At 41.4% G+C, this 12,695-nt stretch overlaps 1 protein-coding gene across 1 annotated transcript in view; it reads left to right on the forward strand.

Annotated features, from left to right (window-relative positions):
* clstn3 (calsyntenin 3) overlaps nt 1-12,624 on the forward strand; it is a 23,245-nt gene extending 10,621 nt beyond the window's left edge. Inside the window, exons 10-19 of the mRNA XM_022756586.1 lie at nt 2,214-2,373; nt 3,277-3,336; nt 3,487-3,635; nt 4,989-5,137; nt 7,507-7,733; nt 7,899-8,060; nt 8,503-8,648; nt 8,863-8,998; nt 10,210-10,394; nt 10,478-12,624. Coding sequence (XP_022612307.1) covers nt 2,214-2,373; nt 3,277-3,336; nt 3,487-3,635; nt 4,989-5,137; nt 7,507-7,733; nt 7,899-8,060; nt 8,503-8,648; nt 8,863-8,998; nt 10,210-10,394; nt 10,478-10,627 — 1,524 coding nt within the window. The 3' untranslated portion in view covers nt 10,628-12,624. The remainder of the gene's footprint in view (nt 1-2,213; nt 2,374-3,276; nt 3,337-3,486; nt 3,636-4,988; nt 5,138-7,506; nt 7,734-7,898; nt 8,061-8,502; nt 8,649-8,862; nt 8,999-10,209; nt 10,395-10,477) is intronic.
* Nucleotides 12,625-12,695: the final 71 nt, after the last annotated feature.

The raw sequence follows: 12,695 nt of genomic DNA on the forward strand, positions 1-12,695 counted from the left end.
AGGGCGGGCATACGTCAACCCACTCAAATCTCGAATAAAGACCCTGTGCAGGGGGGGGGAAAATCGCGCCTTTGGAAAGCCAAAAAAAAAAAAAAAAAAAGAAAAAAAAAAAAAAAAAAAAAAAAAAAAAAAAAAAAAACAAAAAAAAAAAAAAAAAAAAAAAACAAAAAAAAAAAAAAAACCTTTAACTGTTTATAGCTTTAACCACGACTATTAGGGTGCTCTTGAGAGAAGCACTTAACCCCCAGCTGCCCCACTTGAGCAGCCAAGTGGACAGCAGCCGAACAGTAAAACACTGTAATTGTACCAGGCAGAATATTGTGTGCATCATGTGATGTATTTTCAATGTTGGCTCTGCAAAACTGAAATAAAATTAGGGATGTAAAACAGAGATTAAAATCTATAATAAAGTCATTGCACATTTTTATTTCTTCCCTGGTGAGATTCCCGGGAAATGCCCTGGTGATGTTCAGATGTTTTGACAGGACTACACTGACCCCCAGTTATTTGTGTTATCTGTTTCTCTTCTCTCCTCCTGATCTACAGATGACTCCTTCTCCCACTACTCCCTCTCCGTCCACGGCTGCCGCCTCTCTCTTTTCTACTGGCCGACGTCTCCGCCGCACGGGCCTGTCAAGTTCTTATGGAAAACTGGAGCAGGTACTGGGAGCGCAACACTTAGCTTTGATGTTCTCACTTGCTCTGTTTCCTCCGTGTTTGTACCTTAAAATTAAAACTGAAATAGAGGAAACGCAATATCTAGCTAGTTAGTTTTTGTTTCTGTGTCATGCCAAACATCTGGCCCATCCGTCATGGGATTACAAGACACTGCTATATCACGAAACATGCGTCTTCCAGTAATACACCAACGAAAACAACAAACGAGCATCAGTCACAACAAGTTCCTCTACACACTTTCAGATAACATATTCATGCGGAAACTTCTTAATGGAGCTGTACGCTGAAAAGAACTAAAATGTATCCTGATGATAAAGGGATTTTTTTTCCCCCCTCATCTCCCAAGTAACTGGGTAATTTAGCTCATTTATAAGTAAACAGCCAGCTCAGTCTTTGTGGAAGATACATATTTACAAAATCAATTTCTGTTTTTATCTGACTCAGTTGTGGAAAAAGGGCAATAGAATACAAAATAAACCCGTTTTCAGACTGACATACTATCCAATTTCAATATTAAGTGGTAAAATACAGTTTCTTAGACAAATTGAATACAACATCATTATCATATTTTATCATCTGAAACCATGCGTACATGGTAGACAGTGGCGCAGGCATCAGAATACATGAACAAGGAAGGACAATGTTTCCCCGTTGGTCTTTTGAATATTGATCATGTGGCAAACTTGCATATCCACATGCATGTGAGTATAATGTGGTTTGGGGTGGGGGTAGGAGAGGGTGGGTGGGTGGGTGGGGGGGGGGTTTGTTTTGACTGAAGCCACTGGTCTCAGACAGATTGAAGCAGCGTGGATTAAAGGATGCTGAGCTGATACAGAGAAGATTTGTTAAATCCCTCTGTCTGACCCACGATATCTTATTACCCCGGTCTGACTTTTCTGCCCCTCTGCCCGTATAATTCTCCTGTCGCTCCTCTTTGTATTCCTGTGAAACAAATATATCTATGAAACAAAACGCATACAGGAATTTACCCTGATTAAACTTTCACCAGCGATGCTGAGTCTTTTCATTTTACTCCGATGTATACTACACAGATACATGTTACCTTTTAGATAAAAACTAAACATGATCAGTTTCTACCAAGGAGACATTTCCCCTCTAAACTTCTAAAAACAGGTAAAATGATCCAATATTGGCAAAAATACAAAAATGTCCAAAAAAAATAAAAAAGGGAGATTTGCCCCATTAATCATCTCATGACCTCTCAGATTTATTTTATGACCCTTTGGAGGGGGGCAACCCCTAGGTTAGGAACCATTGAACTAAATCACCCAATTGTATCTAAAGAAGTTAAAAATAACTCACAACTAACCAACTAAAACTAACAATGCTAATGTGTATAATAATATATACAATAATATGTCAGTACCAGGAGCCATTTTTCTGCAGAACTTTACTTTCAGTACGATGTACTAATACTGCTGTGCTTTCACTTAAGTATTAGTATTAGAAGTATTTTTACTTTTCTTCCACCTCTGATATTCACAAACCTGTAAATGCTTATCTCTGTCCAACAGGTGTGTGACAGTGAGTGGCATCATCTTTCACTCAGTGTCCAGTTCCCCTCAGTGACCCTGTATGTGGACGGTGTGACCTTCGACCCCGCCCTCATCCATGACAATGGAGCCATCCCCAACCCTGCCCCTCGCCAGCGGATGTTCATCGGCGCCTGCTGGGGTAAGACACTGAAATTTATGCTCAGTGAATTCACAGCTGACATACATTTCATTCCGTCTTAATGATGGACTTTGACAGAAATGAATGCAGCCAGAGAGCGAGGAATCCTGAATTTTTTTTTTTTTTGCATAAATGCCATGAGCAGCCATTGTATTTTCCTCCTGCTTTGCATTCCTCCGTCAGTGAAATGTCATTTAAATCACACATCTCCAAAGATAGTATAATGCCATTTTTGGCATAAGCAACAGCATGTTACAAACCCTCACAAGGCCTCTCAAGACAATCTGCTGAGACATTTCCTGCCTCACGCCTTTCACTGCCTCATTTCACTCAGTTATAATTTGGTTGATCTTTGTCTTTAAGGGCTAATAATATAAGTGACTTATCAATTATTCAGGACAGCAGAGCAACACAAGTGCCAGACATCTACCAGGCGCTTACGCCCGAACCACTGGTTAAAATGGGAAACTCTGGCTGCCAATTAGCACTGAGAAACACACGCACACACACACACACACACACACACACACACACACACACACGCGCACACACACACATACACACACACACACACACACACACACACACACACACACACACACATTCACGGTCTCTCATCTACAGTGGAAGTCGCTCTGCTGCCTGCGTGGCAGCAGCTGCTGCTAGATAATGAGGAGTTGGTGCATTTTCATCATCTACAGCTTTTTTGCTTGCATTGTCTCACTCGTGCCCGCTTGTTTTATTTATTTATATATTTTTCATCCTCCCTGTCAATCAGTAGCACCTCCAGCCTTCCTCTCACTCCCTTTTCATACCTTACTACATTCGTGTCTCAGTGTCTCTCTCAGTGTTTTCTCTTCTTCTGCTGTATTCCCCTTTGACCCTCTCTGGTTTTCCCCGCAGAGCCCGAAGAGAAGCAGAAGGAGATACTAAACAACACCATCCCAGAGGCTAAAGACTCAGGTGACCGCCTTGTTTTCACTCTGTTGTCAGCACGAGGGTGTACACTTTGTCATTTTGATGTGTCATTGTCGGTGTATTACCTATGTGCATATTAGAAGGGGAATGTTTTGTTTTTATATGTGTTTACACTGGGTCGTCTCTGCTCTTTAGTGAAGTATGTTGGCGGTTACCATGGCCTGTTGTCTGGGGTGACGGTGCGTCCCGGCAGTGTGGAGCCTCACAGTGTGGTGGAGTGTCTGTACGCCTGCAGGGAGGGGCTGGACTTTGGAGACTTGGAGACTCTGGGCTCTGGCATGAAGGTAACACCTCACAGAAGTGTGTTAAACCACTTTATACAGAGAGAGGCGGCTCAAAGGACCTTTTTACATCTGGAATGAATATACCTATAAATATACCCATAATTAGGATCTTTCATTCTCATTTGTACATTTTAAAGTCTTTACCCTCCAAAATTAAAGCACAGCTCTTCTCCAGGACACCACGCTTTATTCTCTAAACCTTTTCAACTGTCTTGCCTTCATCAGTGACGTGTCTGAGGTTGTTTCTGGTTTACCACTCTCCATCGATCAGTCGCGTGACTTATTGATTACCACAGATACTAAGTACAGAAACAAGAACAATATAAATGACTTTAAATTCAAAAAATACAACATTACAACCAAGTTGTCAACATAAATATTTCAAAACAACATTTCATGAATTATTAACGATTTTTAACAAATTTTATACTCTTTAATTTATTTTTCAAAATGCAATATATTCAGATTTCTTACATTTCTTAATATGTGTGCATTATCTTAACAAACACATTCCTCCTTTAACCCCTATTTTCACAAAAGCCCTGTTTTCCAGAGTAAATCTAAACCCCTGAACTCCACAAAATGGGTTCAGACTTAGCTCTTCATTTAACCCTCTTAGGCTGAAAGTATCCAATTTACAAAATCCAGAGTATCCCACCATTAAGGAGAAACCTCTATAAATCTAATTCTAAATCTCTAAAGTCTTTAACATTGCCAGTAAACCCATCATCACTTACTCCCCACCAGCAAGTAGGTTTTTAATATATTTTTTAATATAACTTGTGAATTTTTACTGTCAAATTATCTCGAACTTGAGACTCTCTTTGGGTTGAAGCACATAAGCACATAACAGTTTTGCCAGAAGAGATGTCACCATCTACTTTGCCTTCATCGTGATTGATTTGTGTGCACTTCTAGGTTTCACTTGTCTGTGCAAATGTAGTTCTGGTTTCATGCTTGCAGCTTGTGGATTGTTGTAGATTAATTGCAAACACAAATTGTTGTTTAAGTTCTCGAATGTGTTTCTAACCACCTCTAGTGGTGGTTTGGGTGATCAGATCAGATGTGTGTGTGTTTGAGGTATTTGTGTTTAAAGTGTCTACATTTGATCACACAGGATGAATGTCATTGCCAGGTGTCAAAATGAATACTGCTATTTCTTTGCTCCCGTATCCTCTCAAAGAACGTTAACCTGTATTAGATTCAACAAGATTAACCCTTTGCCCCCTTTCTGTAATGCAAGCGTAAACTGTAACGTGTCCAATTTTGTCTTGAGCCTCTGTAACATGATGCAGAGTAATATAAATGTGTAAATTACTGTGGACTTTTCAAGTTTGTCCTTTTGCCTTGCAGGTTCATGTGAACCCCAGCCAGTCAGTGTTAGTGCTGGAGGGAGACGACATCGAGAGCTTTAACCGTGCAGTGCAGCAGGTCACCTACAGAAACTCTCTACGCTTCGCCACCCCTGGAGTCCGACCCCTCAAACTTACCACCTCACTCAGGTACAAAAACACACATGCACACATGCACACAAAGGGATAAAGGCTCTTTTCACAAGTGCGCATGGACGTCAACAACCATACAGATAAAAATCTATCACAGAGGAGGTGGAGGTATTGATTCACCACCGAGAGTAGATTTGAATGGACCAGAATGTAATACAACCACAAGACTGCAGTCACAAGCATAAACCAATATTCAGCTCTACTAGAGTATATTCATAGTGTGTGTGTGTGTGTGTGTGTTTCAAAAGTAACTCAAAGTAAAATGCAGGAAAATAACTGCAAGCAGTAGAGGACGAGGCAGGCTGAGGGGAAGTGATGCCACACAAGAAAAAAAAAAAAGGGAAAACTGAACATCGCAAATGTTACATCAGACTCTTGATAGCAGTTCACCATGTGTCTGAGAGTTGACTTTTCCTCGAGCAGTTTGTAGCAGGCAAATGAAGTGTCACTCTCAGGGCCTGTGCCGCCGCACACTCCTTCGACATTGAACTCATCAAACGTGGACCTTGCCTCAGCTGTGATAAGGACTGGTGTGACATGAAAGAAATGATTATATAGAGAACATGTCAAAGCAAGAGATAAAAGGGAATATCTTATCTCTTTGTACATTCAGAAACCAAGTAAAGTTGTCTACGACGGAGTAACCTGCAGGGGCCAAATTCTTTTCCCCTGGCTTTACAGTAACTGAGGTGGTTAAAAGATTACGTTTCAGAAACTGCTTCACTTTGCAGTGTTGAACCATTTATATCTGTTAATATCATTCACTTGTTTTCATTTCAAAACCTCCTCACATTCTCAGCATGTTTCTCTACAATTTATCATGTTTCGAACTGGTGAAATTTTCAGCTTTACCTTATAATATCGGGGATTAAACACAATTTGTATCTTCAGTTTTTTACCTTTAATATCATGGTTGGCCTACCAAACACAACACTGTTCGGCTGCTGCACAATGCCTGAAAACTATCCCACATTGGTTCAGTGTGCATCCCACTGAATCACCTGGCTGTGAAATAAAAAGCACACAAACTCCGGGTCACTGCTCAGCCATGCTTAACAACTGTGAACTGGCTCTCTGGCTTTAGCAGTCACTTTTAGCTGATGAAATATTAATTCACCTTGGGAAGTACAGTCCATCGCATATACTATGTGGTATGTATAAATACTAAACCTTGCAGCCTGCCGACCAGTTGGATCTGATCAGTCTCTCAGCTTGTGTAGATTTTCTTATTACTGTCTTTGGGGACTGTTGTTTTTGTCGCATGTTGATAAGATTAAAATGATTACCAGGCCACAAGTCAGTGCTGTGGAGGTTTTTTTTTTTTGTTTTTTTTAACTGACTGTGTTTAAGATTCCAGGGATTCAAGGTCATGGACAGATTTTTTTCCCCCTTGGTTTTCGGTGAAGTGCACCAGAGTTTTTCTTTTTTTTTCTTTTTTTTTTTTCTTCCTTCAGCGTGTTTTATTGCGTGTGTGAAGATTAGACTGATTTGAGGCCAGGAGTTACCCAGATGGCTGAACAGCAGGCCCTTCTGGAGAGGCTGATAGAAGCAGCTGCTCACTCTGATAGTGGAAATGTAACACACACACACACACATACTCTCTGCTTAATCCCTTTTCAAATATGATGCTGAATTATAGCGCAGATGAATAAATATATGTAAGCAGCCTATCATCAATCTGATTTGCTCTCCCTTTCTGGCAGGAAAATTGAATTTGTAACAGCAGAGCTGCAGTGGTTTGACATTTACTACTCTCAGCGTCACAATGGACCAAAGTTAACCACAGTCATGGTGGAATTTGTGTACTGGATTGTGAGAACATTGCACTGGATTTAGACCTTTTGGTGCACGATGACTGTGCCAACTTTCTGGACAATTTGAAAACAAGACCAAGAATCCATGCTACTGGTGCTTGGACCAGTAAATGTTAAATGCTAACATGCTCACAGTGAGCAAAGTTGCTATGATTCACTCAGAGGAGGGAATTAATATCTGCACCAGATATCTGGCAGTAGTTGTTGATACTTTTACTAAAAAAAACTAAAATGTCGACCTCATAGTGGTGCCTGAGGTAAAGTCAAAGGGTCAGTAAAGCAGCACGAATGTCTGCACAAACTTTCATGGCAATCCATCCAGTAACTGCAGAGATATTTCACCCTGGACCAAAGTGATGGACCCACTCATGTTGCTATTCTTAGAGCCGTGTTGATAGCATGGATAACAAAAACTGCAAAATTTGGTTTGGCATACACTGCAAATAGCTGAGTTATCTAACCAATGGTATTCGTTCGATCCCTTTTCATCTCTCTTTCTCACTTTGACACACACACACACACACACACACACACTTCTTTCCTCCCTGCCAGATGTTTCAACGAGGAGAGCTGCCTATCTCTCAAGCAGTTGGAGGGCTACCTGGTGGTTCTCCAGCCTGACGCCCCTCAGATCTCCCTGTCCGGGGTCGGCCCTCATCTGGCTCGTCCTGCCCCTGAGTTCGAAGGTCCCCGTGGTGTCCCCCTTTTCCCCGAGCTGCGGATCGTCTGTTCCCTGTCTCACGCTGTCAACACTGCTGCACAGGGCATGGAGGGTGGAGGTGAGTCATACACGACACAGCTCAGATTCATGCAGATTTAACTGATTTTCTGTTGAGCTCCTGGCTTTACATCTGTTTATGGAAATAAATAGATTCCAGAAGATTCTCTCTGTAGTCTGCACCCATTTGTTTCTTAATAATCTTGCCCTTTCCATCATCACTTAGCTCTGATGTCCGACGCCGTGGCTCACACCTTGGATGGATGTGAGGTCCAACCACTGGGGGAGGAGCTAAACCCAGAGAGGGAAGAGCTTCTGGTGGATATGGATGTTGTGCGAGAGAGAGGACTGGAAATCATCAATACCACTGCTTATATTGCCATCACAGGTACAGCAGTTCAAAAAGAAATTCTCCACCTTTTAAAAAATGCAACAGAAAGTCACCGACTGTATTATTATTATTATCTGTTTTTTACAAGGAGATCCTCATTGAGATTAAAAAATATCACCTTTAACTGAGTCCTGCCCAATTAAAATCTGTAAGAGAAGCAAAATACAGAAAAATAACCCAAACTGTTGGCAAAAAAAATAGTTTTCATATAAAACTATAAAATGTTTTCCGGTCCTTCAAAACTTCTTCACTCAATTCTTTGAAATTCAATGTAATAGATTCACACTGACCTAAAAAATAAAAGTCATCCATTCAATACAGCCACCCAGAGCTGTCAATACGTAGCTGCAGACTACTTTTCTCTCCTCCTTATAGTCTTAGTATTGACTCCCTGTCTTCGTTTTTGTTCTCTTCTCTTTTTGTTCGTCGCTCCCTTCAGGTGCCGAATCCATCTCTGTGTACGAGGACGTCCTTCGCTCAGTCCGCTACCGACTGGCCAAAGGCTCAGCCCGCTTTGAGAGGCGGTTCCGCCTGTCCTGCTCTGAGATGAATGGCAGATACACCAGCAACGAGTTGACTCTGGAGGTGAGGAGAAACATCACTCACGTACAGTAACACCTCTGGTACTGACAGTGAAGATTGAAATCCTGTAGATAAAAGCCCGGAAGTTTCTTGACCTTTGTGTGTACATGTATGAAAGTGGACCTTTGAGCTCGACTGTGTTGTTACGTATCCTTTCATAAGTTGCTGTGTTGCTGTGAACAAAACACAAACACAGTTTTCCTCCTTCCTTCATCAGGTAAACTTCCTTCACTCTCTGGACAGTCTGTACCACCCGTCCCACCTGCTGGCCTCCCAGCAGCAGTTTCTTCACCCATCCCACCACGCTGGGGAGTTGAGTGGACACACCCTGCCCAATCCACACCGCAACTCAGGTGACATTTGCCTCTCACTGGCTTCATACTTTCTGCTCTTGCAAAATTTACACAGTAACATTCATTTATATATATAAACCTGTCTAGAACAGATGTCACAAAGTGCTCCACAATAAGACAAAAGAAAGTTATAAAATGCAGACACAAAGGTTAAACTAAAAAACAGTAAAGTATAAACATGTACATGGATGAGTCATTGCTTTTTAAAGGTGTCCAGAGTGTTCACAGATCTATAATTCAAAGGGGGAGCCTTACAAAGTTTCAGATCCATAACTTCAAAGGCACAGTCTTCTTTAGTTTTAAGCCCGGAGCAACCAACAAACTCTTATCAAAAGACCCCAGACACCTACTAGTGATAAAGGGCTGCAGCTGGTCTCTAATGTTGGTGGGAGCCTGACCATGCAGAAACTCTAAAACTAATCACAGGACCTGGACTCTGAGTTTGATGCGGAGCCAGTGTAACACACAGTGTGTGTGCCCAGTGTGGCGGACACCTCAGGTGTTTCAGTTGTGCATGAACTTCAGTGATAGAATTATCAGGTTTAATCACAGTGCCCACACAGTCTAACACCCTGGAGTTCAAGTCTGCCTTTAAGGAGATCAGCTTGGACAATTGTCCCATTTTTCATACTTTCATATCCAGATTGGGGGAAATCTTTGAGCAGAGCTGCAGATTAACCATTCATTCAGTGATTAGTTCAACATTTAAACCTGATGCAGTGTTTATATGGAAGAACTTCAGGAAGAATTTTGCATTTGAATTTTGAATTTTCTTGGACACTTAACCCCAATCCCATTTATTCCCACTAAAGACATACAGCTTTAAAAAGTCACTTTTTTTTTTTTAAAAGATCACTCAAACTGGGATGAATAGTGTATTTGTTGGGGGCTATTTTCAGCTGTGGACCCATATAGGTTTGGCACAGTGCCTGTGTTCAGCGTAATGAAAGAATATGTCACCCAGTGCAACGGTGTCGCTCACTGATGTGTTTTTTATGATGATTGATATGTTTTTGGACAACAGTGGAGCTCTATGGCACAAAGACAAAAGCTACATCAGGCTTTGGATACACACATAGTGCTTGTTGGAAGGAAAAATTCATTGTTGTATTTGTTGACAATAGGAAGAATATAGATTATCATCATTATCACCCTTTAAAACTGGAGATTATTTTCTATAGGTAATTGTCTCTCTGTGTTTTTTTTGATAGTGGTACCAGGAGCAGCCACCGTCATCATAATGGTGTGTGTGGGTTTCCTGGTTGTCATGGTGATCCTGGGCGTTTTCCGAATTCGCTCCATCCATCGCCGTGGTGAAGGTGCCAGAGGCGGGGCCAAGGAGGGCAGCAGCCAATGGGACGACTCTGCACTCACCATCATCGTCAACCCAATGGAGGTAAACACTCGATCGAAAATTGAAGGTGAGTGATGACAACTGTTCAGCTCTTGTTTTCATCCACACGTCGGTCTTTTCCGCAGTCCTATGAGTCTCGCATGGGCATCTGTGCCGAAAACGAAGGGGAGGGGGAGGAGGATGAGGAGGTAGCAGAGTCACCTGACGACGCGAGCGACGACCAGCGAATCATCATCAAGAAAGAGGGGAGAGACGGCAGCGCCCGTCGCTACTGAGCCACATGTATCCCTGCACCAGTTCTCATGGAAACCACAAACCGGCTCACCAGTCACACACTTCAACACTTTTAATATCAACGACTGCTGACACCACTAGTATAAGGAATGTATGCTTACAAACACTACGCACAACACAGTCACTGTAATACTCTTGACACGCAATGCCATATGTGACCTATAGCCAACAACAGGCTGTTGTTCTCCACCTAAATGTTCAATGGCACAATGTATACAGTTAATGTAATTTAACCGCCTGAGCAAACCCCACCAGAATTGTACGTGGTGCACCAGTTCTAAATCACACGATGGTCATGTGTCTGTATAGTGTAATACTGGTTGAATGAGATTTCTTTCTTTTTTTTCTTTTTTTTTTAAAAAAAAAAAAAAGATTGTATTCTATCTTTTGTTATCGAACACAGAATGAAATCTTTACAAAACTGAAAACTGGAACAATACACAACATGCAGGCCTTGAATAGATCTGTAGGCACAGACACAAGCCTTGATCCTGACATGTCTCTGCGCTCCCTTATTAGACTGACTCGAGAAGTCTGTGCACAAGCTCTTTTCTCCCTCTTTGCATCCTCTCTCGACACATTCCTCGACTACCGTTACCCGCAGAGTGAAGACAGTGAGGTCAGACATTACGGTCACTCTCCAGCGTATTCACAAAACCTAAAAAAAACTGATATGCTTTCAGGTATTTTTCTTTTGGTATTGTGACTACTTTAGTGCTTCAGCTCCTGACTATATTTTATCTAGGGCTGATGATAAGATTTGAGGACTATCAACCAATAAACCTCATCCTTTACACAAGTTGGTACTTCTGCAATACTCCGACAATACAGACTAAAATCCTCTTGGTGTTGAGTCCAGTTAGTGAGGTTTCTGGTTCAAAGTGGGGTCTTTCAAAGTTTCAGCTTGTGCCGCTAAACGACGAAACATCACCATCTACAATAAAACTGGTGTAACCCAACCTCGTGACTCCCCCCCCCCCCAGTGACCGCTGGAATGTCTCTAAATGACTCTCACTGCACTGTTTCACTCACTGCACACTGCTCTTACAATAACTGCAAGACATCACACGCAAACACACACACACACACACACACACACACACACACCCACACACACACACACACACACACTCCATAATGCTACCCCTGCTGTCTCCAGAATGTCAGCTCAGCTTGGGCAGTTTTGATTGTATTGATTGTAATGAATTTTCTGTACATACAATGATGAATATTATGATATTATTATTATTATTACTATTATTATTGCAGCCACTCTTTCTCTTTTTCTGCACACTTTGAGAGGGAGCAGATTATGATTTACTTTTCTTTTTTTTTCCCCCATTTTCAGTAATCACCTTGACAGCATCAGAAAACAGTATAATAATAATAGTAGTAGTGATAAGGATGATAATCCCTGGCTTGATGAGTGTCTCTTAATTTGTTCGTAATAATGTTGTAATTTAAGAACTTGTCAATATCTGAATCACAGAAAAAGGAGGGCACATTGTTGTGATACTTAGATACGTCTCACTCATTTTATCTTTCACACTTCCAAATATTTTTTTTTTCACATTTCAAAACCTTTTTTACATTTTTTTATTCACTTACCTCTCCATCCGATATCTTTAATTCAGTGAATGTCCAACTGTGTGCTTCTCCTCACCTCTCCCTCCCTCCCCCCTTGCCTCCCTGCCTTTTACCTTCACCTCTCCCTCACGCTCCCTCTGTGTCTCTTGCTGTCTGTCTGTGTAGCCTATCAATGTGCAGTGCTAAACCTGTCAGTAAATAAAGCCTGTCGTTTTTTGAGTGTGATGTTAAGAAGGAATAAACATTGCATCGATTAATAACTTATATTATTACTATGTTACTATTGGAACATTATCTGTAATTATTGATACAATGATGACATGGATTATGCTGACTAATTGTTATTGAGAACTGTCAGAAAACATTACAAAATTCATAATAAAAACACTATATGACGTCTCCATGAGAAAGATTTCTTGTTAGAGTAGGGTTCATACGGCATTACTGCAGTACCACATACAG

The sequence above is a fragment of the Seriola dumerili genome, unplaced genomic scaffold (genome assembly GCF_002260705.1).
Source record: "Seriola dumerili isolate Sdu_G_001 unplaced genomic scaffold, Sdu_1.0 BDQW01000258.1, whole genome shotgun sequence".
NCBI classification, from domain to species: domain Eukaryota; kingdom Metazoa; phylum Chordata; class Actinopteri; order Carangiformes; family Carangidae; genus Seriola; species Seriola dumerili.